Source organism: Cricetulus griseus, chromosome 4 (genome assembly GCF_003668045.3).
Source record: "Cricetulus griseus strain 17A/GY chromosome 4, alternate assembly CriGri-PICRH-1.0, whole genome shotgun sequence".
Lineage (NCBI taxonomy): Eukaryota > Metazoa > Chordata > Mammalia > Rodentia > Cricetidae > Cricetulus > Cricetulus griseus.
In genome coordinates this window covers 186,764,170-186,790,613 of record NC_048597.1, presented here as the reverse complement: position 1 = coordinate 186,790,613, position 26,444 = coordinate 186,764,170, and the positions used below count along the sequence as shown (strand labels likewise).

General features: G+C 39.7%; 1 protein-coding gene across 4 annotated transcripts in view; it reads left to right on the top strand.

The window, feature by feature from the left end:
• Positions 1 to 26,444, top strand: part of Tmod3 (tropomodulin 3) — a 63,348-nt gene that overhangs the window by 10,270 nt on the left and 26,634 nt on the right. For 2 of the 4 annotated variants that reach the window (XM_027411136.2, XM_027411138.2), the window contains exons 2-3: positions 20,463 to 20,633; positions 24,695 to 24,851. In XM_027411136.2, coding sequence (XP_027266937.1) covers positions 20,508 to 20,633; positions 24,695 to 24,851 — 283 coding nt within the window. In that variant the 5' untranslated portion in view covers positions 20,463 to 20,507. Of the gene's footprint in view, positions 1 to 5,152; positions 5,286 to 20,462; positions 20,634 to 24,694; positions 24,852 to 26,444 lie in introns of those variants that run through there. The other 2 variants (XM_027411137.2, XM_027411139.2) reach the window with 2 other exon arrangements.

Here is a 26,444-nt window from a genome sequence, read left to right as displayed (position 1 = left end):
AAAAGCTGACAGCTGATATTTTCCCCCTAAGACAGGCTCACTGTGTTGCTCAGGTCTTTTTAGTTGAGTCATATCTAATTTGAGGTGATTTGTGGAGTATAGATTTTTTATTTATCCATTTATTTTTTGGTTTTTCGAGATAGGGTTTCTCTATGTATCCTTGGCTGTCCTGGAACTCACTCTGTACACAAGGCTAGCCTCGAACACAGAGATCCGCCTGCCTCTACTTCCCGAGTTCTGGGATTAAAGATGTGCACCGCTGCAGTCACCCGACCGAATTTTTTTTTTTTTTTTGAGATTTCTTCTTTATTTTTCACTGTGTATATATGTGTGTACTTGAGTGTAGTGCCTTTGGAGGCCAGAGATTGTTGGATACCCCGAAGCTCATAGGCGGTTGGGAGCTGTCCAACATGAGTACTGAGAATCAAGTACAGGGCCTCTGCAAGAGCAGCATGTACTCATAACCACGGAACATTACTCCAGCCCCTTGGCATAGTATTTTAATGTTTTGTTTTGCATAACATTTTAATATAGTGTGCATTTGCCTTCTGGGGTTTAAAGGTTCTTGTAAATATATTCAACTGCATTGTACTTTCCATTTTACTTTGTTTTTCCTTCTCTTTTATACCCAGCTGTGGCTTGTTCTCCATCACTTTGATTTAAGTAGCTTCCGTTGATGTGAAGTATTAATGACATCAAAACCATGATAGAAATTGAATGTTTTATAGACTCTGAGGTCTTGTTCAAATCTTGTTACACTGAGAAGGACATGCTCTTGAGCAGGTTCTTTTTTCTTTCTGAGCCTCAGATCATTTTTAGCAAATTATATAGGACATTAGTAATATGCAGGATAATTAAATAATATATTGCTGTGTATTGTATTTTATATTATGGACTACTATTCTTGTGTCATAGATAAATTTGTATATCAATGTATGCAAATGAAATATATTCCCCTTTTCTTCATTGTTTTGAAGTTTGGCATGTGGTCCCTTATCTGGAGGCTCAAGTAAAGAAATAAGCCTTCAGACTGGTGAGGTGGCTTTGCAGGTGAAAGTGCTCTCTATGTAAGCCTGATAACTACCTCCCAAAGTTGTCCCCCCTGGTTTCCACATGCCTTTCATGCCACAGAGATGCCTGTGTTCACAGATACATATCATGTTCATATATACACACGCTAATAATGAATACAAAATTTGAAATGTTTCCCTATGATATAGTTAAAATACAACCAGTTTCACTCTTGTCACTTAAAAATAATAGTTACAGCCGGGCGTTGGTGGCAACATGCCTTTAATCCCAGCACTCAGGAGGCAGAGACAGGTGGATCTCTGTGAGTTTGAAGCCAGCCTGGTCTACAGAGCAAGTTCCAGGACAGTCTCCAAAGCAATACAGAGAAACCCATCTCAAAAAAAAAAAAAAAAAAAAGTTACAGTTGTGATAGTTTTAGGGTTTGTAGAGCTTTGTTTGGGCTCTCAGCAACTTTGTTTCCTTTCCCATTGGCTTTTATTTCTGTGCGGGTCTCTTTGAGTTCTCACACTATTGAAGGCAAAGTGTCCTTTAACCTCCTAAAGAACCTTGCCAAAGCAGGCCTTGTATCATACTTTTTGGCTGAAAGCCACAGTTTTGAGACTTCCCTTCTTTCGTCAGTTCTGCTTTCTTCAGCTGCCACCAGGCCTTAATATCGATTTGTTTTTCTTTCTACCTCCACTCCCTCCCACCTCTTCCCAGAAACTGCCTCCACTAACTGTATGGTTCTCATTATTTTAGTCATTTCTTCATGGTTTTGCTTTGTTTGTGTTATATGTGACTATGTTTTGTAAGTTATCTGAACCAGTGTAAAAACATAAAAGTTATACATAGCATCATGATATTGTGGTAGATATACATATTACATGTATTACTTAATGTCCAAATAAGGTAAATTTTGTCTCCTCAAACATTTATCATTTCCTAATGGTGAACACTGTTAAAAATCTCTTCTTTGGTCTTTTAAAAATATCTGATACATTTTGATCTGTAGTTACAACATTTTGCCAAAGCACACCAGGACTACTTCATCTTATGTAACTGTAACTTAATGCCTATTGGTCAACCTTTCTCTACCCCCCACCCCCAGGTATATGTATTTTTAAGGCTATATTATAGTAAGGAGTTTTTTGTTGTTACTTTGTTTTATTTTCAAGACAGGATTTCCCTGTTTAGCCCTGGCTGTCCTGAGACTTGTTTTATAGATCAGGCTGGTCTCTGAATCCGACTGCTTCTAACTTCCTAGTGCTGGGATTAGAAGCGTGTGCCACCACTGCCCAGCTTATAGTGAGGTTTTTTGTTGTTGTTGTTGTCGTTGTCGTTTGGTTTTTTGAGACAGGGTTTCTCTGTATTGCTTTGGAGGCTGTCCTGGAACTCGCTCTGTAGACCAGGCTGGTCTCGAACTCACAGAGATCCGCTTGCCCCTGCCTCCCGAGTGCTAGGATCAAAGGCATTTGCCACCAACACCTGGCTTATAGTGAGTTTCCAATCACTTAAAATGAGCTTTTCTATTTTAGTATCACAAGAAATTTTCACTTTGTGCTAGAGATTTTGTTTTTGTCTTAAAACTTCCAATACACACCTGTAAATACCACATCTTACTGGACCACACTCACTTACTCCAGCTTAGTCACTAAATTATTTTTTAATGCCATAAGGCATCAAGATATATTATGTAGATTCTAGTTTTATGTCTTTTATAACACCTATAATAATTGCCTCTGTACCTAACAAGATGACCCAGAGTGTAAAGGTACTTGCCACCAAGCCTGGCAATCTAAGTTCAATCCCTGACACCCACATGGTAGGAGAGAACTGACTGACAAAAGTTGCTAAGTCGTACCAGTGTACATTCACACATGTACACACATAGTGAAGACTGCTTCCCCTTACTCAGAAAATTAATTTGTGATGACAAAGCTTCCTTTGTCCAGCCTTTTGAAATTAACTAGTGTAATAACCATTGGTGTCCTCTAAAAGTCACAAGCATGCTGTATGTCTGAGGTATGTAGGAAATGCTTTTCTTTACAAGCATGTATTCATACCAACCAAGGCCCAAAACACATGAAGCAATGGCATGTAATGGGGCTAAATAGTGCCCCTGAAGGTTAATTTTCAAGGAGACAGAGACAGGTTGTCAGAAGGGACAGAAAAGGCCTCAGAAAGACCAGACTTGACCTGGACTTACACTGTGAGGCATTTGGATGGGATGGAAAAATCTGGTGATGGCTTGGGGGATTGCTGCAGAGATGGCACCACCTCTCTGGGAAACAAGTGAAGCCAAAGGTGACAGTGAATTTAGGAGGCCCTCGAGGAAGCTGGCCTAGTAATCCTTAGTTCAAGGAGGGGTAATTTCACCAAAATCACCTGACACACGAGCGTTCCTAAGTACAGGGGTGTGGTGGTAAAAGGAGTGCTTCCGTGGGAGCTGCAGGGAGCAGAAAGCCAGCAGCAGAGCCTGCTGGTGTCCAGCCTGGGAAGGCTGTGTGAGGCCACCCCCTTCCTCCTGGTGAGACCCTGGACTGTGAATATCATGGAACCTTGCCGAGGAAGGGGCAAGGGCTGGAGATAAGAGTGCTGTGTGTGTTGCTGTTGCTTGTTTTTCAATTAATTTTTAGAGCTGTGGAGCTGTGGAGGTTGTTTCTCTTGGTGTTTCCTTAGGGAAAAAATCTTGAGGAAAAAAAATATCCCCAAACTGGCCTAAGTCCCAGTTTTATACTCTCATGACTGGGGAGCTTGGGAGATTACATCATCACCCACATTTGATTAAGGTTCTGATACTGCTTTTATAGATTGTGAAGCATTTTCTGATCTAGAATTTTTTTTCTTCTCATTTGCTCTTTTGTGGTTCTGAGGAGTGACCCCACTGCCTCACTAATGCTAAACGTGCGTGCTATTATGGCTAACCTCTGAGAGTCTATAACAGGCCTGTCGGGTAGTTTGTGGTTCTTGTTTTGCTCTTTCCATCAAAACACTTTTTGCTATTACCTGAGTGTGATGTGCACAGTTTAGAAATCAGGGACAATGTTTGCTTCTTCATGTGCAGAATCAAAATTCAAAAGATACCCTTTAAAAATGAATGACTGAACACGATACAAAACTGAGAAGCTAAAACACTGGTTATATAGTGAACATTGGGATACTCTTCTGGTTGTATTTCCAGTTCTTTCCTGTGTTATAGAACTTTCCAAAGTTAGTCTAAATTCATTGATTTTTAAAAGCTCAGTATTTAGAGTTGGAAGGACCATTAGGGCTTCTATATGAATGTGGTGGCTCAAGTCTTTAATCCCAGCATTTGGAAGATAAAGGCAGGAGAATCAGGAGTTCAGGGCCATCCTTGGTTATGTAGGAATTTCTGGCCAGCATGAATTACATGAGAACCTGTCTCAAAAGACTAGGGGAAAGATTTTTTCTTGTACCAAAGAAAATAGGTCAAATTTAAAGGACAGATGTTAATAAGCAATGGAGGGCTGCTAATCTTCCTTAGAATATGACCTGAAATTAAATTTAAGCTTTGATCAGACCTGTTTTCCAGAGGCCCCTTTCTTAAATTCCAACTTCCCTTCTCCCCACTTCACTCCTTTCTTGAGTCAGGGTCTCACTATGTAGTTCTGGCTTCTTGAAACTCGATATATAGACTTAGCTGTCCTTCAAACTTGTGCCCTTTCTTCTGCCTCTGCCTCCCCACTGTTGGGACTGCAGGTGTGTGCACCACCACTCCCAACTTTTTTTCTCCATAGGAGAAAATGTGGTAAATTGACCACGACAGATGGTAAATCAATTCCTCTTTAGACCGAAGTAGGAAGAAAACAGGTTTATTGAGAATGTCACAAACAGGTTTATCGAGTACACTGCAAGGAGTAGCAGGCTGGGCAGTAACAACTTGACTTTATCTTAGTAAGAGAAGGTAGCTGAGCGTGGCGGCTCACTCCTCAAGTTGTAATCCCAGGCAGGGCTCTGGAGGCTGAGCTAGAGAGGAATCTGTGAGTGTGCACAAGGAAGAAACCAGTGTGTCCATTTGAGTGTTTTCATCATGGCATTAGTCACATTTGTAAATTTATGATTATGTTTTTGCATTTATTCCTGTGACTTACCAGTGTGCTGTACATCTGTGTTTCCATAGAGACATTTTAATTTTATGATGGAGTCCATGGGAAGATAAGAAATGATCTGTTGACATCTGCTTGGTGTGGTGGAAGCTTTGACCAGTGTTATCATGCCACAGGAACTTTTCTTCCTCTAGTACTTCACAGCAGGCCAGTGTCTAACTTAGTTTCTTCTCTCTCTCTCTCTCTCTCTCTCTCTCTCTCTCTCTCTCTCTCTCTGCTTCTTTTAATTGATCTGGTTTTTCAAGTCACTTTTTTGAAGTTTTTGTGTTTACCTAGAATGATTAAACTTTCACGTTTTTCCTTTCTGTTTGTACATTGTTCATATTGGCTCTGATAAGGGCAAGTCAGTATTATGTTTTCCTTTTTTTGCGGTTCAGTTGAATAGTATTTCTTTAAGATCATGCCTGTTATATGTAGAAAGATGTGAGCCCCTCTAATCTGGAGAAGTGAACAGATCTCAGCCCTTGAGGGCTAAGGCAGAATCTGGGCTCAGTGGTAAAAAGGTCTTTGCAGTGTTTGCCATGAATATGGGGGGATATATTGCCAGACTAGTGCCACCTTTTGACTGTTCTTCGTCTGGTGCAGGAAACTGAGAGGTGATTGACTTGTTCAGAGCCACAGAGCCAGTAATGGCCATGGATCTGCTGACCCTAGTACAAAGATAGAGCTGATATTCCCTTCCTTTCTTTTCTTTTTAGAGTGTTATTTATTTTAGGTATTAAAAATCTGTCTATCTTTCCATCCATCCATCCATCCACCCATCCATCAATCATCTATCTATCTATCTATCTATCTATCTATCTATCTATCTATCTATCATCTTTTCTCCTTGTGTGTGGGTGGATGGCTTAACGTTCTGGCCAAGTTCAACATTGTTTTGCAAGTAATACAAGTAATAGGTAATATGCATATCTATAATCTCAGAATTTAGGAGGTAGAGGCTGGAGGATGAGACTGTGTGACACCCTGTCTCAAAAAACAAAAAAAGAAAAACAGACAAAAAAAAAAAAAACACAAAAAACAAAAAAACCCTCCAGGTGTTGTGGTACATGCCTGTAATCTGAGAATCTGGGAAGCAGAGGCAAGAGAATCACTGTAAGCTCAGGGATAGCCTAGTCTACGTAGCTAATTACAGGTCAGCCAGAGCCACATAGTGAAGCCTTTTTTCTCTGCCCCCTCAAAAGACAATGTGTGTTCATTGTATTTGTTTTACAATCACTAACTGGGAATCTTTTGGTTTTTGTTTTGCCTTGGGACAGTGTCTTTTTGGTTTTTCGAGACAGGGTTTCTCTGTATAGCTTTGGAGCCAATCCTGGCAATCGCTCTGGAGACCAGGCTGGCCTCGAACTCACAGAGATCTGCCTGCCTCTGCCTCCCAAGTGCTGGGATTAAAGGCGTGCGCCACCAACGCCCGGCTGGGACAGTGTCTTATACAGCCCAAGCTGACCTTAAAGTGCGAGGATTACGGGTAAACACCAACACACCCAACTTTCTTTGGGAAATCATCATATAAAATTGCCCTCAAAATATTTTTATATCCACATCTTGAGGGCTTATTTTGGTGTTTTGGCAATCTCTGAAAGCATTTTTTTTTTTTTTTTGCCGTACTTTACCAAAAACCTTATCTGATTAAATTGTCTAAAATTTGCTGGACATCTTTCTGTCTGAATATCCAGTCGTGCCTTATTAACTGTTAACCAGCCTTCAAGTATTGCTGATGACAGTTGTACACTCACTCAGGCATCTGTTGTTGAGAATAGTTTTTCTCCATACAGTTTTCATTTAGGGGAACATTGTTTGTGAACAGGTTTTCATATGAGCAGTGACACACTTCTTAGTCTTCACTGTGGCATAATTGTTGGTCTGGTGTTGCTAGGAGACGGGGCTCTGCTTATCTGTGGGCAGAAAAGGAAATGGAGGAGGAGAAGCAGAATCAAATTTGCTTTTGCTGCTTGATCAAATTTGGCTGGTCACCACTGTATTCAGAGACAGCAACAATGTGTCAAAAAAAAAAAAAAAAAGGAATATTGTGTCTGAACTTAGATTCAACCTTAAGGAACAGCTGAGTATGGAATACCGAGTTTTGTTTGTGCCTTATCTTGGAGCCTTGTTATCTTTTAAAGTCTAGTTTAAGAAACATTTCTAAAGTGGGGAAGAGAAAAGAAGACTCTGTTCTGTGTAATTTACTCCAAGACCTTTCCTCTCATTCCCACAGCCCTGTTCCTGTCCATGTCCTGCCAGTCTAGCCCTCCTCCCGTAACACATGAAATATGGTAGGCCTTTAATAAATGTTTGTATTGATTTGAAAATAGGAAAATAAGTAAAGTTGAAAAATTAGAGAATTTAAGAATTCAGGCTCCATCCCAAAATAAAGAAAAGATAAATAAATCCATTTTTAAGTCCAAGAAAGCAAGAAGGGATAGAGCTGAGATAACATACTACTTTTGTTCACTACATGAAATTAAACATACTCTCAATGTGATTTCTTATATACCTAGCCTAGTTTTAGGGTTTTTGTAAATAGTTCAATGCTTATTAACTGGTAGATTAAGAACATTCTTGCAAAAGGAAGAGTTGGTCATAACTATCCTTCCTCTTAGAGAGAAATGGGAATACAAACAAACCAACACTTAGATTAATCCCTCCACTATGCATTTGGAATAGACTCACCGTTTTCCATTTTGTTGATGGCTGAGCACTATTTGGTTTTATTCGTAGGATAACTGGTAGAGGCTAAGTTAACCAGAGGTAAAAGGAATATAAACATTGGGCGCTGACACTGAGCTTGCTAAGGGTGTGCCTGTTTTGGCATTCATCTTTGGTTCTCAGGGTGGCTTCTTGCCTCACCTTGCTTCTCTCATCTGTTGTCATGACTCCAGATGGGCGGGGTCACTGGGAGGTAGGAGCCAGGACAGGAAGTATGTTACTCAGATGGGATCCCCAGAATCTCTCAGGTTCAAATTGGGATTGCTTTTGAAGTGGTGTGAGTAACCTGTTGAAGTGTTTTCTTGTAATAGTCACTGAAGTGATCTGGATGCTTTCTGCTCTAAGGTTGCCCTCTGTAACCGGAATCTAATTAAGTCTCTTTTTTTGTTTTGGTCCTAAACAAGTTTTCTGGGATGCCCCATAACTTCAGACTTTCCTTACACTTCTAGGATCTACAGACCTCAATTTTACTTTTATTTATTTATTTGGTTTGGTTTGTTTTGTTTTTCAAGACAGGGTTTCTCTGTAGTTTTGGAGTCTATCCTGGAACTTACTCTGTAGACCAGGCTGGCCTCGAACTCAGATCCATCCACCTGCTTCTGCCTCCTGAGTTCTGGGATTAAAGGCATGTGTCATCACAGCCCATCCTATTTTATCCTATTTTTATTTTTTAAGGTTTTATTATATATATTTATTATATATATATATATATATTATATATATATATTTATATATATATATAATGTTTAAATCATCCTATTTTAAAATGATGTAGATAGTTCCAGGCCAGCCAAGGGATACAGTGATACCCTGCATAAACAAACAAAAGTCCTCCTGAACTGGGTGTGTACATTTTTAATCTCAGCCCTTGTGAGGCAGAGGCAGGCAGGTCTCTGAGTTCAAGGCTAGCTTGGTCTACATGACAAGTTCTAAGCCAGCTAGGGAAAAATAAAATAATAGAGAAATGCTCAAAAAGTACTGTCATGTAAAATTAAAAGGTTAATATTTCAATAACCTTGATAACTGTATATTAAGAGACTAGGGGTATTAGTTACAACTTTGGAGTTAATTATATTTGCTGCATTTTAGTCCGTAGTGTGTGTCTTGCTTTATTCTAGGTGGTAAGCATAACAAAGTCCTTGCCTGACTATAGCTACAGTTCAGTAAAAGAATAGGCAATGAATCAGTAAATATACTATACAATGTAAATATACTATACAATGTAAATATATTATATAATGTAAATATATTTTACAATGCCTGAAATACAGTGAAAGAAAACATAATAGTATGTGACCTGTGAGGGTTGCTATTTTGTAAGAAGTAATCATGAACGGTTCCCAACAATCGGTTGACATTTAAACAGTCCTAAGAAAGAGAGAATAGGTCATTGAGCTGTCTGAATAAAGAGTATTAAAGGTAAAGGAACAGTTAGGTACAAAGGCACTGAGGCAGAAGTGTGCTTGATTTTCTGGAGGAAGAGCGATAAGATCAGAATTGTTGGAGCTTTTTGAGTTGAGAGGTGAACTGTTAGGAATGAGTGAGTGAGGGCTTAGGGTAATCTTTTGAGTCCTGTGAATCACTGTAAGACCATTTGGCTTTTCTTTTTATTGAGATTTGATGCTGTTAGATACCATAAGCAGTGTAAATTAATGCTATTAGTTATGTTTGCACAAAAACATGTGCATGAATCTTCAAAGCCACCTTGTTTGTAATAGTCAAGATGTGGAATTGGGTGCTAGAGGTATAGCATTCATGAGGTCCAAAGTTTGATTTCCAACCTGCCCCCCATAAAATAAATAAATAAATAAATAAGTAAAATCATTCCAGATGACTGCCAACAGCTGAATATTAATGGCACATATACAATATTACTGTGAAGTATAGCAGAGAACAAAGTACTAATGCAGTAATTTGGATGAATTCTTAGAGTTTATATTTGATAATAAAAGCTAGTCTCAAAGGTATTTATGATCCAACATCTTTTTTGTAGTTTTGAAATAGTCTCTTTATGTAATCCTGGCTGCTCTGGAACTATGTAGACTAGGCCCTAAACTTGTAGAAATCCTGTGTCTGCTTCTGGAATGATGGGATTACCGGCAAGAACCACCACAACCAAAATTTTAGAAAGCCGTCAGATCAACAGTTGTTGAGTGTGAGAGAGGTAGGTGGGTGTGGCTATAAAAGGGCAACATGAGGAATCCTGTGTGGTGGTAGATGCATGAATTTGTGCTCGTGAAAAAACTAGACTATAACACAAACCATAGGACTGCATGTAAACTGGGGAAACAGAATAAGATCAATAGAATGTATCAAGGCCAGTGTCTTCCTTGTGATTCTGTGGTTTTGCCAAATGTTACCAAGGGGAACTAGACACAGTGTGAAAGAAATCCCTCTATATTGTTTGTTTTTATTGTGTGCAATTATCTTGGTAAAGGCTTAAATATCACATTATGCCCCCACAAATATACATAATTATAATTCACCAGTTTATAATTTAAAAGTCTTGAGTTGGACTGAGAAGATGGCTTAGTGGGTAAAGCTTGAGTTAGAATCTTCAAAACTCATGTAAAATCAGGCTTGGTAGCACTTATCTATAATCTCAGTACTATTTCATTGAGATGGGAAACAGAGACAAGAAAGTCCCCAGAAGCTTATGAACCAGCTAGTCTCATCCATGGCATCGAAAAAAAGACAAGGACTAACACCCGAGGTTGTCCTATGAGCTCCATACATGTGCCTCTGTACACACACACACACACACACACACACACACACACACACACACACACACACACACACACACACCACACACGGGGGTGGGGGGGATCCTTCCATTTAAAAAAGAAAATAACTGATATTTTTTAGAAGATAGACTAAGATATTAGAATAGGACCTAGCTCCTTACGAAACCACTGCAGTAGTCCAAGCATGAGATCATAACTGAGACCATCTTGCACATAGTGCAAGATGATTGGTGATTCAGATATGGAATGTGAGAGAAGTCACACATTCAGCCATTTTTGCCAAAAGAGAATGAAGCTGATATTTATCATTATGAGCAAGATGGCAAGAGTGTCTGTAGGGGGATTAGATGTTTGAGTTCTTGTATATTTATTGGTTTTTTTGTTTGTTTGGTTGGTTGGTTGGTTTGGGGTTTATTTGTTTGTGTGTTTGTTTGTTTTTTTTGAGACAGGGTTTCTCTGTGTAACAGCCCTGGCTTTCCTGGAACTCGATCTGTAGACTTGGCTAGCCTCAAACTCACAGAGATTCACCTGCCTCAAGAGCCTCTTGAGTGCTGGGATTAAAGGTGTGTGCCACCACCGGCTAGCAGGTTCTTTTATATTTATGTTTACGATTGCTCTTAGCCACCCAGGTAAAGATTTTACATAGGTTGTTATTTTTAGGTATGGAGTTCAGAAGAGAGGTCCAGATTAGGGGTAAAATTCAAGAGTAGTCAGTATGTAAGCATCAAGGAAGTAGGTGAGCATAGGAAAGAAGGGAGGTCACTGTCTGTAGTTTGCCCAGTCCTGTTGGAGAGAGGTGAATCTGCATAGAGGTTTAACCAGAGAACAGCATGATCATGTGTGTGCAAAGAGAACAGACAGAAGCGTCCGGAAACTGCGTGTACCCTATAGAAATGATAATGAAATGGGGATTAACAACTTGTATATCTGAATCATGTAACTCCACAGTTGCTTTATAGCATAATCTGTGTTAAGACCTTCCTCAGTAAAAATAGAAGTTGGGAGAAAATAAGTAGAGACTGGTTAGGTACAGTAATGTTTTTCACACTTAGATAATTAAAATTGTTTGTTCGTTTGTAGTAGAGATATGTGTGCTATTCTAAAGGTCAAAGAACAACTTGCTGGAATCAATTATCACCTTTCACCAGTGGGGTCCTGGGGATCAAACTCAAGTCATAAGGCTCAGGGGCATTGTGTTTACTCACTGAGCCATCATATTAGCCCAATGTTTCATGATTTATAAACTCTCTTTAAAGGGAAAAAAAATGTATCCTAGTGTTCATTGATGATTTTTTACTAAAACTGAAATGCTGTTGATGGGGCCTACATTAGAGGCTAAGACAGGAGGATCTTTTGAGTTCAAGACCAACTTGGCCATATAATGGTAACAAAAGAAAACACCCCCCCCCACACACACACACACAGCAGAACTGTTTATTGATGGGATATGGTCACAGGAGACACAAATCACTATGGATAGTGGTATGAACAGTTTATCCACAGAAGCAAGAATGTGGGTATACAGGTGCAAGTAATTAGGTTGTAGCTGTATGAGAATGGAGCCTCAGGATATTTCTAGGGATGTTATTATGTTCAGTGAGGCCTTGAAGAATGTATACTGCTTCAGTTGAAGAAACAGATGTGGTTAAAGAATGTGTTTCATCTGGAAAAGGGGAACATGATATACAAGAGGATCTAGAGTTTGTATCCTGTTTAGAGTCATGGATGTTGTAATAGAGAACAGCTGGAGATAATACTGGAAAGCTAGCTATAACCAGTTTGTAAACTGTGTTTTGTACTAAGGTATTTGCACTTTTCTCAAAGAGTTGGCAGCTATTTTTTCTGTGAAGGGTCAATAGTAAATGTGTTAGCCTCTGTAAGCCATTATAATTATTCAGCTCTCCCACTGCGGCACATGGACAGGGATAGACAATACATCCATGAATAATGTAGCTGTTCCAGCTTACATTTATAAAAACAGGCAGAAAGCCAAATGCAAGTCACTGCTGCAGAGCACAAGAACTTATTCTTATCTAGTTGTGTTTTAGTACCATTACCATCCTCCTGAGTATAACCTTTCTAGCCTGTACAAACTTCTGCTCGATGTCTATGAAATTAACTTTTTAACTTCTACTTATGAGTGAGAACCTACAGTATTTGACTTTCTGTGATTGGCTTATTGCTCTAAATGCAGTCCTTTAGTGCATGCTGCTGCACATATCTAGCATATGTGTTTTCCCTCATCATCATTCAGAATTTGTTCTCTTTTCCAATGAAGTGTCCTTAGAGGACAAGCAAGAGATAGTAGCATTGTCATCCTCAGAACGGTAGCAAAGGGCTGCAGTTTCCAGAGCAAGTTCTGAACCCCTGCTGTCCTGGGACTTTGTCGGTATGCAGTGCTTTCTCCTCAGTCAAGGAGAGTTGAGGGGAATGCGCAGTCAAGGTGGATAATCTAAGAGTGGGAACACAGGGTAAAAGAAAGAGCGCTGCTGTGAGATTTCAGCAAGGTTAGGCAGCATGAACACCAGTTGTTGACCCTTTCCTGTAATAGAATTGAAATTTCTAAAAAAAAAGTTGGCTGTATCAACTGGAAGTTCTTTCATCTTGGAAAAAGTCCATCCTCTAAATCTCAAGGAAATAGCTTCTCCATTGTTTTGAAAAGGAAAAACAAATATGAAGTAAAGGCCACAAAGACACATATTCCCCCTTGATACATAAAAAGTAGTGAGAGTGAATAGAACACAGCTACAGACCCTGTGATCTACAGCAATAACATTCCTGCTTGATATACTGGTGACCATCCACTATCTGATTGGATCTAAGGCCACTCCTTAAGAAGGAACCCATCCCTGACACAGCTTGGGTGGCTAAGAATCTGAGACTAGATAGGCCTGGGGAAAAACCAAATACTATTGTTTTGCTAAAGGAACATAGCAATAAAATTATCTGTAACTGGCATTCTACTATACTCCTATATCTTAGTTAGGGTAACTATAGCTGTAATGAAGCACCATGACCAAAAACAACTTGGAGAGGATAGGCTTATTTGACTTATTTATTTATTTTATTTGACATCACTGTTCATCACTGAAGGAAGTCAGTACAGGAACTCAAGCAGGACAGAAACATGGAAGCAGGAGCTGATGGAGACTGTGGAAAAGGGCCACTTACTGGCTTGCTCATGATGACTTCAGCCTGCTTTCTTTTTTCTTTTCTTCTTCTTTTTTTTTTTTTTTTTTCCTTTTCCAAGATGGGGTTTCTCGGTGTAGTTTTGGAGCCTGTGCTGGCACTCACTCTCAAGCTAACTTTGAACTCACATAGATCTGCCTGCCCCTGCCTCCCAAGCACTGGGATTAAAGGCATGTGCCACCACCACCTGGCTCAGCCTGCTTTCTTAAAGAACCTAGGACCACCAGTCCGATATTTAGCACCCACAGTAGGCTGAGCCTTCCCCCATTAATTGTTAATTAAGAAAATGCCCTACTGCTGGATCTTACGGAGGTATTTTCTCAATTGAGGTTCCCTGCTCTAGGCTTTGTCAAGTTGACATAAGACTTAGCCAGTATCCCATTGGTCTGTGTCTTGCTCAGCCATCATCAGAGAAGGTTCTTCTTACAATAGATGGGAACTAATACAGAGATCCACAACTGGGCCACATGCAGAGGGTGATAGACTTTGTAACACTCAGTCCTAAATGTCTTCATTAAATCCCTCCCCTCAGGGCAGAAGAGGAGGTGGAAAAGTTGTAATAGCTAGAGGGGGTGGATGACACCAAGGAAACAAGTGTTTTCCAGACACAACAGGACTGACTCACTTATGAACTCACAGAGACTGTGGCAGCATGCACAGGGCCTGCAGTTTCCACAGACTGGATGCCAGAGCTGCGAGGGAGAAGTGGAAATGAGCTCCTAAGAGCTCCTTAACTAATAAGAAGCTATCTCCAAACTGACAACCATTTGCAAAGGAAAAACCAGTTTTCTACAATGGAGTCTCACTGAGTATACAAACCACACTTGAGAGCAGGCTCCATGCCAAGCAGTAGAAGGCCAACACAAAATGAATGCCTTTTTTTAGGGTTTTTGTTGTTGTTTCTTTTATTTTTCGTGTTGCTTTGTTTGGGCATTTTTGATTGGTTGTTTTGTTTTAATCTTACCGATCTTTTGCTTGAATGCTATAGTTTCTGATTTTGTGTTTTTTGGTGTGTGTGTATGTTTCCTGTGTTTTTTCATCTTTGTTGTTTTGGGAGTTCCGGCCTCCTCTCCTCCCCACCAAGACAGAGTTTCTCTGTATAGCCCTGGCCATCCTGGAACTCCAGCTCTGTAGACTAGGCTGACCTCAAACAGATCTGTCTGCCTCTGCTTCCCAAGTGCTGGGACTAAACACAAGTGACACCACCACTTGGCTCCTTTTTCCTCTTTTTTTTTTTTTTTATCATCGGCATCATCATTATCGTTATTATTCTAGTTTGTTTGCATTTTTATTTGCTCATTTGTCTTCTAAAGAGAGAAAGAAGGTGTGGAGTTGAATGGGTGGAGAGCTGGAAGGAGTTAGGGGAGGGAAAATAATCAGAATATAGAAAATGAGAGTTGTTAAATTTAACTTGATAACAAAGTTTAATATCTAGACTAAATTTAAGACTTCTTTAAAAAAAAGAAAAGGGCCACTAGACTAGGGAGGTGGCTGAGAAGGTAAAGTCCCTGTCCCATCATAGCATGAAGCTCTGAGTTCCTATTCCTAGAACACACATAAAAAAGCTGGGATGGTGGTGAGTGCCCGTAAATATCCTCCTACCCCCACTGCTTGGGAATGGAAAGACAGATGGATCCCTGAAGCTCATTGGCCAGCCAGTGTAGCCAAATCATTGAACTTCAGTAGGGTCCAGGTTTTGTTTTGTTTTGTTTTGAGACTGTCTCATAAATAAATAAAAAGATGGAGAGATCAAGGAAACAAACCCCATATCAACTTTTGGCCTTGACATGCATATGCTTGCATAGCTGCACATGGGTATACATCCATGCTAACAAGCACAAATGACACACACACAAAAGATGATGTGTTTTGTAATATGAACAATAGATGATCCAAAGAAAAAGGAATGCCATTGGTAAATGAACATTTAAAACAATGCAAAACCTTGTCATAATTTAACAAATGCACATTAAAGCCATGGTGAAATACAATTTCATGTATTCCAGAATGCCAAAAATTAAAATTCTGATAATACAAAAAATAAGCAAAGAGGAGCAACATGAATTGTTGTGTATGGAATCTTTTAGAAATGTAAATTGGCATAGTCAACTTTGAACATAGTTTGGCCTTACCTAACAAAGTTGAGTATAAGTGTCTTAGGGTTTCTAGTGCTGTGAAGAGACACCATGGCCATAGCAACTCTTTTAAAGGGAAACATTTAATTGGGTGGCTTACAGTTCAGAAGTTCAGTGGGACATGGTGGTGTGTAGACAGACATAGTGCTGGAGAAAGAGCTAAGAATTCTACATGACCTGTAGGCAACAGAAAATGCTCTGTCTCACTGGGTGTGGCTTGAGCATTTGTGAGATCTCCACAGTGACACACTTTCTCCAGCAAGATCACGCCTACTCCAATAAGGGCACATCTCCTAATAGTACCACTCCCTTTAGCCATTTTCTTTCAAACCACCACAGTAAGCAAGCCTTCCCTTTCCCCAGCAATTCCATTCCTAGGTTTGAGCTAAAGAGGAATTGTTCATCTCTACCAGGAAATAAGTGGATTATCATAGCAAAGAAATAGAGGGGGAAGCTGCTAGGAAGTTAAATGTTCAGAGGATGGAATAGTATGTTGACATGAAGTAGAAGTAAGTATAACTCTAAGCATCAACTCAAAGCAGTGGTAAATGAAAAAAAGGAAGTCAGTCCTAGGAGGACTTATTATATAAGGTGTAATAAAAAGGAAAAACAAAAACTGCAAAAGAGTTGTACATGCATACTCTAGGGAGCAAGCGAGTCACCGATAATTTCAGTATACTAACTAGCTCCTTTGGTAATGTCTTGGTGCTGGTAATGTCTCTGTGTTGAGTGTGTTTGTGGGTGTTCATTTTATTCTTAAAGTAATATCATAAACCATAGGATAGATTTTACCTTGGGACAAGGAAAAGGAATATACTGGAATAAACTGTTTATATGTGTTGTCATTTTTTGCCATTGTGCCTGAGAATGTTTTAGTATGGTGATTTCGAATTTATGGATCTTATTGAGACACTTTAGAGAATTAAGAGAATAGTCAAAATAATTATAATCTTTGTATGTGGACATTTTTAGAGAAACAACTATTGGCTAAGAATATATATATGAGAGACAGGGTTTCTCTATGCAGCACTGGCTACCCTGGAACTAAATCTGTAGACCAGACTGGCCTTGAACTCAGAGATCTGCATGCTTCTGCCTCCCAGGTGCTAGGATTAAAGGTGTATGCCCCTGTGGCCCAGCTTATTATATTTTAAATGGCTGATTTTAAAGCTTTTTATTGAGTATCCAAACATTGAAAAATAGTGGAAGCTAAATTGCTGTGTGTGTGTGTGTGTGTGTGTGTGTGTGTGTGTATACACGTGTGTGTAATACTGGGAATTGAACCTAGGGCCTCACACAAAGCAAGTGTACTACAACTGAGGCACATTCCCAGCCCTCCTTTTATAGCTTTTTTTTTTTTTTTAATTAAGTTGTCTGGTTTGTTTTGAATACAACCTATAGTCCATCAGGTAGACCTCAAACTTGTATCCCCTCCTCAGTGGTTGAAGTTACAGGTCTGTGCCAACAGGTCCAGCTAGCAAAATTGTCAGTCTATGACCCTTACCTGTCTCAAATCATCACATTACTGATTTTTTTATGAAAGGACTATTTTTCAAAGCCATCTTATTTTAAGCAATTTCCCCTCAAAATTATCCATCACATCCTTCAACATTACATTTATGGCTAATATATTTGAAAGTTCTGGGAACTTACCAGAAATGCAAATTATGGAGTCTTGTCAGACCTATGCTTACACGGACTAGTCAATCAGGAAACTGGGGTAAGGCTCTGGAATCTGGATCTTGACAAGTGTGGCTGCATTCTGATGCACTCAAGCTAGAGAACTTTTGGAAGGGATCTCTGTCGATCAGTGGTAGGGAGTTTGTGTAGCATTCATAAGGCTCTGGGTAGACAGTTAAAAAAATAAAAGCAAACCATTATCTTAAAGTTGGAAGTACAAAGTGGGAGTTGCTTAGCAGTGATAACCTGCTGAAAACCAAACAATAACAACAACAAGAAGTAAGCCAAGCACCCTAGCACACACTTATCCTTAGTATGTGGGAGGCTAAAGCAAGAGGAGTGCCAGCTTTGCTACAGGAAGTCCAGAATACCTGCTAGCCCAGAGGAATTGCCATTAAACAAGTGTAAGCCAGGCCTGTCTTTGCAGTTACACAAAATGCCTGCATGCAATGTAACATCTGCAGAAATGAATGCTGTCCAATTACTTATACTAGTAAAATTAGCAGCTGTCAGGCTCTTTGGGTAAATCTTACTTTCTATACATGAGACAAAAAGATCCTTAATGAATTTGTACAGGAAGATATACCAGCTAAAATATTAAGCTGGAAAAACTCTTGGAAGAAAGGATACAAATCAGACCTTGTCATACTGTTTATTTCACAGAGAAGAAAAATTTAGGCAAATCACTAGTCCAAGCACTGTCTCTTATCTCCTATGAACATTTTATGTGGTGGCCCAAGTATACTGACAGAAAATTTGGAAGTACTTGATTGTCTGCTTTCCATTTTTGTTGTGGCATGTTTCCAGTGTTCTTTCCTCTAGAGTAGTCCTGCTGTATCTAGGGGATAGCTGCTGTTCCTAACTGTTGCTAGGCAGAGCCACTGACCAAATGAAGAGCCTTCCCTGTGGTCAGGCCTTCTTGATCATTCTGCTAACTACTGGGTAACACATCCCAGTGTGTTTTAAGAATTTTAATGAAGGGGCTGGAGAGATGACTCAGCAGTTAAGGGTACTGACTGCTCTTCCAGAGGACCTGGGTTCAATTCCCACAGGGCTGACAATTGTCTGTAACTCCAAGAGCTGACAGCCTCAACAGACAAAACACCAATGCACATAAAATAAAAATAAGTAATTATTATAAAAAAGAATTTTAATGAAGTGTTTTCAGAATGCCTTTTTGCTGTTGTTTAAAAACATCTTTTCATCTGGGAATGGTAGTATGCACCTGTATTCGTAGTATTCAGGAGGCCAGTGTTGAAGGCTCATCGTGAATTCAAGGCTATCTTGGTCTATGTAGTGAGTTCTTGGTTAGCCTGGGCTATATTGTGAGACCTTGTCTTAAAAAAAAAATTAAACAAACAACCTAATAATAACAAAATAATATTTCCCTTTTTAAAGTGTGTTTTTTAGAAAGGCTCCTTTGCCTTTATTTTATGTGCACTTGTGAGTGTCTGCATATATGTAGGTGTATCACATGTGTGCCAGTACCCTTGGAAGCCAGAAGATAGTACCAGATCCTCTGGAACACAGGCAATTGTGAGCCACCCCATGTGGATGCTGAGAACTGACCACAAACCCTCTACAGGAAGTATTCTTAACTCCTGAGTCATCCTCTCCAGCTCCTAAGATAATATTTTTTAAAATATTTTTTTTTAATTTTCCCAGAGGCAAGGGAACTACTCCTTCCTGTGAGGCACATATTTGTTACGATAAATCTTTCCTCCAAAGCCGCCAAGCCCCACCGCCATGGTGCTTTACGCCAGCCACCTGCCTGAGTTAGGGCCCAAATTAATACACAGAAACTTGTATTAGGTTCAAATGCTGCTTGGCTAGGATTCTTCATCTGTTAGCTTAGTCTTAATTATCATAAATCTATATATTTTATAAGACTTATAGAGGATGCCTTTTGCTGGCTCCCTCTCTTGCCCGTGGCTCACATGGTGCTGCCAGAGGAGGCACTGAGGGAAAAGTGACATTTCCTGTTTCTTCTTGCTTAAATATGAGTCTCCTTGCTATGTCACTTCCTGCCCAATCACCACTTCTCTACTACATTTCCCAGAATCCTGTTTCACTCCTAGTCCTGACTAACTTGCTGTCTCATTGGCCAAACAGAACTTTATTTAACAATCAATAAGATAAACATACACAGTACATTCCCCATCACATATTGCTATTTTTCCTATGTTGACATTGTAGCATACTGCCCTCCTAAACAGTTTGTAGTAAAACAGATGTTATTCATTGAGATAATTTGACATCATTGATAGAATTTTGTTTTTGAAAAAAAAATTATTTTGCCACTAAAATTCAGTTATCAGGATTTTTTTTTTTTTTTTTGAGACAGGGTTTCTCTGTGTAGCTTTGGAGCCTATCCTGGCACTCGCTCTGGAGACGAGGCTGGCCTCGAATTCATGGAGATCCGCCTGCCTCTGCCTCCCGAGTGCTGGGATTAAAGGCATGTACCACCAACTCCTGGCAGGAATTGTTATTCTATCAAGTAACTGTTTTAATGGTTTTCACGTTCACTTCCTTTTTCCCACCTGATTCTTTTTCTACAGAGACAAAATAGCGAAGGCATGAATGATCTGTAGGTAAGAATAGCAGATGATATGATCAAGAATGTATGACAAACCAGTCGGTGGTGGTGCACACCTTTAATCCCAGCATTCAGGAGGCAGAGGCAGGCGGATCTCTGTGAATTCAAGGCCAGCCTCATCTACAGAGTGAGTGCCAGGGCTTACACAGAAACCTTGTCTCTAAAAACGAAAACAAACAAACAAAAAAAGTGTGTGTGACAGCATTTCCCTTTCCCCAATAATAGATGCAACTAGATTTATGTTTATAAATGGTGTTTCTTCTCTCCATAGGTAAAAGAATTGGGGCAAATCACGTGACTTCCTACACTGTGAACCATGGCACTGCCATTCCGGAAGGACTTAACTGAGTATAAGGACCTGGATGAAGATGAGCTCCTTAACAATCTGTCAGAAACAGAGCTGAAACAGCTTGAAACTGTCCTGGATGATCTCGACCCCGAGGTTGGTGCTAACTGAAGAAGAGAAATGCAGTAGTTTTTCAGACTGCCAACTGCTTTCTCATAGCTCTCCCTAGTACCCTTCACCTGTTTTCTATCCAAATGAACTGGCATTTTATTTCTTCTCCAGGTCTTCACATCTTATGACAGACATTCTAAACTATTGTTAAACATCTACACAATCGTTTTCTCAACTACAAACTTCCCTGTGTAATTGAAAGTAGTAATAGCTAATTAGCTCTTTAATTTATGCTAATCTGTTTCTCTTCAAAGTTCCTGTACCAGGCTGGTGCTAGTATACTGTGCCTCTAAAATGTTCTTAATGGCCTAAACCAAATTATGACAGTACATGAGAAAGGATGACCAAATGGTTTAAGTTATTAGCATTGGTAGACCAGTTCTAAGATGCAGATCTGAGCATACATATTTCTTAACAATGCTCTTATGTCACTGGTAAGCCCCTCCTAGGTTGCAAATATTATACAATGAAGTACATTTAATATACATAACCTACCAGCATCATAGCTTTGCATGGCCTACCTTAAGTGTGCTCAGAACACTTAAATAACATTTGGGAAAAACCATCTAATGTAAAGCCTAATTTGTAATAAACTATTGAATACATCATGTCAGTTGTGTGCTATATGGAAAATGAGAATCAACACCATCTTAGAGTTGAGCCATTGTTAAGGCAAGAACATTGTAGATGTACACTTGTCTGTATTTGCTAAGTGGTTGTTAATTGTCTCATATGCTACACAAGACTAATGTGGAACCCTTTAACCTTTGATGTGTGACTCAAGAAGGAGCGGGCAGCAGGAAGAACTGTCAGGTAGTGGTTGTTTGCAAAGCTTTACCATGTTTCTTTAAAGCCATTGGTTTTTATATGCCCTTTAAGAATTGAGGTATCTCTGGGTAGTGGTGGTGCAAGTCTTTAATCCCAGCCACTTGGGAGGCAGAGGCAGTTGGATCTCTGTGAGTTCAAGGACAGTGTGGTCTACAGAGTGAATTCCAGGACAGCCATTTCAGTATCATGAACTTTTAGGCAGGGACTCTAAAAATGTGCTTTATAAGATTGTTTTTGTTGCTAGGTGGTATGTCTATACCATAGGTCAAGTCCTTTGACCACAATTACTATTAGAAGGAAAACTTTTCATACCTAAGTCTGAGGGATTGTTCAGGATAATGGAGCTGTCAACAATATATTTGGCAGTCAGTCAATGAAACCAATTTAAATCAAATGGTTTAAGAACTAGAAAGCATGTAAGAGACTGTCTAGCCTGGGTGTTTTTAGTTTTTGGTTTTTTTCAACCTGATTTATGACTTTTTTAAGGGGCTGTCCTGTGCATTGCAGAATGTTTAGCAGCACTTTGCCTCAGTAGGACCAATCTCCATTGGGGAGCAGTCCTCTGGCTGTGAATATCCAGGGAGAGAAAACTATGGTGGACATTTTTGCACACACTGTCAACATCCACACATGGACCAGAAGGGAAGGGCCCCTACAAGTATACCTGTAGCCAGCCCCAGGAGGCGTGGTCAGGGTGACCCCTACAGCTCACCATTTACTTCTAAGCCCATCCCCAAGGAGAAGGCCTTACCATTTTCTCCCTGTGTCTAAGACTATGGGGTCCTTGACATGTCCATGCCTATGTCAACAGTACACATTCACTCAAGACTACACTCCCTTAAGACTTCCTCTGCTCCCTACACTCAGGTGTGTGCACTATACTAAGCTTCATTCCCCAGCTCTGAAATCTTTTTTTTTTTTCAGTAAATGTTTGAGGACAACCTGCAGTTCCTGGTTAGTATGCTACCCTCGGGAAACTCAAGATTAAACAAATCAAATGTAATTTTTGCCCCTGTTATGCAGGCTGGTAGGTATGGGGAAAACTAGACTTGACTCAGATAACAAAACTGTGTTAAAAGAATGATGAGTGCTACAGACAGTAACTTATGAATGAGACATCAGGAAAAACGTTTCTGAGGGCACAATGCTGCAGCCTGAAGAAGGAGTAACTGGAAAGGATAGACAGAACCTTCAGGGGAAGGGAAACGTTTCACATATTTAAAGGTTGTAGTTGAAGGAGGTGTATGACAAGAGCAAGGAAGGAAATAGTTCAGTGTATCAAGAATGGAGGTGTGAGCCCAGCCTGGACTAAGAGAATGAGTGGCGTGAAAGAAGGAGAGCAGGCACCTGATGGATGTCCTGAGGTCAGTTACACTAGTGGAACATTCCAGCCAAGCTTGCACCAGAGCTTGCACCCAAGTCATGCCATCAGAGATGGGGAAGTGATGTTTGAACTCTTTGGGAAGTAAAACTGGATACTTTGCAGGCTGAATGTGTTCTTTGTCGTTCTTCTCAGAGTTTAACATCTAAAGGTAGAAATCTCCTATTTATTCTTTATAGTTCCACAGTCAGTTTTGTTTTGTTTTGTTTTGTTTTGTTTTGTTTTGGGTTTGGTTTGGTTTGATTTTGTGTGTTTTTTTTTTATTTGTTTGTTTTTTTTTTTTTTTTTTTTTGAGACAGGGTTTCTCTGTGTAGTTTTATAGACCAGGTTGGCCTCAAACTCACAGAGATTCGCCCACCTTGGCCTCCCGAGTGTAGGGATTAAAGGTGTGGGACACCACCGGCCAGTCACTTTCTTAACTGTAAATACATTCAATATTCAGGGTTGGGAACAGATCTTTGTGGTTAGTCTTTCTAATTAATGAGTATTTTATGAAAATTTTTGTGGAGTTCAGGTACTGTCCAAAGTATAAACATAATATTTTTAGTTATGAGGTAATCATTTCCTATTATTGTCCATAGAAAAATCACCTTTTGTAATGAAAATGTATACCATCTGTGAGGTTGACCATCACCACTAGCAATAGGAGGTGTTGTCAGTTGTAGAGCAAGGAATACTCAAGAATACGATGCAGGGCAGTGTGTCTGTTTTTTAAGACAAGATCTCTTGTAACCCAGGTTGGCCCGGCTGTGACCTCCAGATCCTCCTGTCTCTGCCACCAAGTGCTGAGAGTACAGGCATGTGCCCCCATGCCTGGTTGAGGCTGACTTTTGGCAAGCAGGATGGTGCTCACTTTGTCTTGTCACCCTGTTATTCCTGGTCTTAATACACATTCAAAGTCCTGACTTCAGGGGGCGGCTTCAGCTATTCCTCCCCTTTCTACTTCTGGTCAGTCCGTGTGCTCAAGGCTGTGCTGTGTGCACTCCAGAGGACTTAGCTCTTTTGCATCTCAGGGAGCTATGAGGCAGGCATTGCAGTGACAGTAATTGCTACTAGCATATACTAATGCTCATATGTACATATGGACACATACACAGTGAATGGTTTGTACTAGATTTAAGTCAAGTAAACAGTCTTATATTGGACTGTGTATGTTTTTTTGTCTTGATAAAAGCTCTGTGATCAAATGGAAGTCATATGTTACAAGGAATAACATATAGTAGTTTGCAGTTCCTTTGTGATAGACTTAGTTTATGTACACATTTTTTAAAATTTATTTTATGTGCATTGGTGTGAAGATCCCCTGAAACTGGAGTTACAGACAGTTGTGAGCTGCCATGTGGGTGCTGGGAATTGAACCTAGGTCCTGGAAGTACAGCCAATGTTCTTAACTGCTGAGCCATCTCTCCAGCCCCTTACGTACATATTTAGTAGTCATTTATTAGGCATTAAGAAAATTGTTGTTGCTGTTGTTGCAGGTCGGGCAGCAGTAAAGGCAGTTACAGTAAGTCTGACAACCTATGAAAGATTCCAGTGGAAGGAGGGGACCAACTCCCAAAGTTGTCCTCTGATCTCTACAAATATGTCATGGCACATGCATTCCCCAACACCCAAATCAATAAATCCATGTTTAAATAAAGAAAAAAAATTTGTAATACATCCCACATGACTATCCTAAAATCCTGCAAGGAGGTGTTCAATGCCTGTGCCATGCTAGTTTCTTGATTTTCCTTACATATAGTATGGATGTAAATGTAAATGTAAATCTATAGAAGCATATAGTATGGCATTCTTGGTAATTTGGTGGTCATAATGGCTAACTCATTCTCTTTGGCAGAATGCTCTTCTGCCTGCAGGGTTTCGGCAGAAGAACCAGACGTCAAAGTCTGCCACGGGACCCTTTGATAGAGAACATCTGCTTTCTTATCTAGAGAAGGAAGCATTGGAACATAAAGACCGGGAAGACTATGTGCCCTTCACTGGAGAGAAAAAAGGTGAGTCTAGGATTGGATATCATTTAGCAGCTTTGGCTTCTTGTTATAATGGATACCCAGGGAAAAAATTGTTTTTAGATAGATGCACATAATCAGCAGCCTTTAAAGATATAATACTGTCAATCTAAAAGTTTATCAGATAGTTTAGACACTTCACTTATATTTTTATCAACTTATCTAGTGAGATTTTGTCTTAATTATCCATTAGTGAGGTTTTATTACACAGAGACTTTGTATAACATTACTTCACACTACAAGTTGTTAAAGCAAATTGAAAACCTCTAATTTATTACAGAGCACAACCAATGGCAAAGGAATGCTCTTCCCTAACTCTTTAAAGTTCTTTAGAGTGAAATTCCATAAAATAATTCATGCTTTTTAAAAGATAGCCTTCCTTATCTGTCTTTCTTAATACATCATAATTTTGTTTGCTAATGTTCCCTATGGTGAGTTTGAAGAAATTTTTCTAGTCTTAACTCTTTTATATTGTATCTAATTCATTCATTTCTTTACTACATTTATCTTCCTTAATCAATAAACAAAAACAAACAATACATGAAGACATGGCTTAGGTTGACCTTTACTTTTCAGAGTAAAGTTCTAGCTGAAGTTGCAGCTCCAGAAGGAGTGGCGCACGTAAATAACTTAGAAGTGGGTCATATGTGAAGGGCCAGGAGGCAGGGGAACTAAGGACAGGTAGTAGACTTTTAAAGGACAACTAGATAGAAAATTCTGCAAGATGGCTTAGCTAGAGAAGTTATAGTAAAAGCCAGGTGGTGGTGGTGGCGGCGCACGTCTTTAATCCCAGCACTCGGGAGGCAGAGGCAGGTGGATCTCTGTGAGTTCGAGACCAGCCTGGTCTACAAGAGTTAGTTCCAGGACAGCCTCCAAAGCCACAGAGAAACCCTGTCTCGAAAAACCAAAAAAAAAAAAAAAAAAAAGAAAGAAAAGAAAAAGAAATGGTTCAGTGGTTAAGACCACTTGCTGCTATTCCAGAGGACCTGTATTCAATTCCCAGTATCCAGTATCCATGTGGTACAACTCACAACTGCCTGTAGCTCCAACTCCAAAGACTCCCAACACCCTCTTCTGGCCTCCGAGGGGACCCCCTTCAAATTCATAAGTAAAACTTATCAAAGTACATAAAACAAGAACCAAATATATGAACATATAGGGTACAATTACGTGCATTAGGTAGGTCCCTTAATATAATAAAAGCAGGTTGTTTGTTTTTTTTTTTTTTGTAAATTTGAGGGTTTGTTTTAAAAAATGTGTATGTGCTTGTATCTGTGTATGTTTTATGCAGCCATGTGTAAGTATTCTTGTGAGGCCAGGCGAGGGAGTTGTCTAGCTGCAGTTGTGAGTCACCCAATATGGCTGCTGAGATTTGGGTCCTTTGAAAGAGCAGCAAGTGCTTTTAGCCACTGAACCATCTCTCCAGCCCCAGATTTGCTTTTTTCCTTATTGCATTCACTCATTTATTTTATTTTCTGTTTGTATGTGTGGATATATGTGTGGGTGAGTGTGCATATGGAGGTCAGAGAACAGTGTGAGGGAGTGGGTTTTCTCTTTCTACTTTGTGGGTTCTAGTAA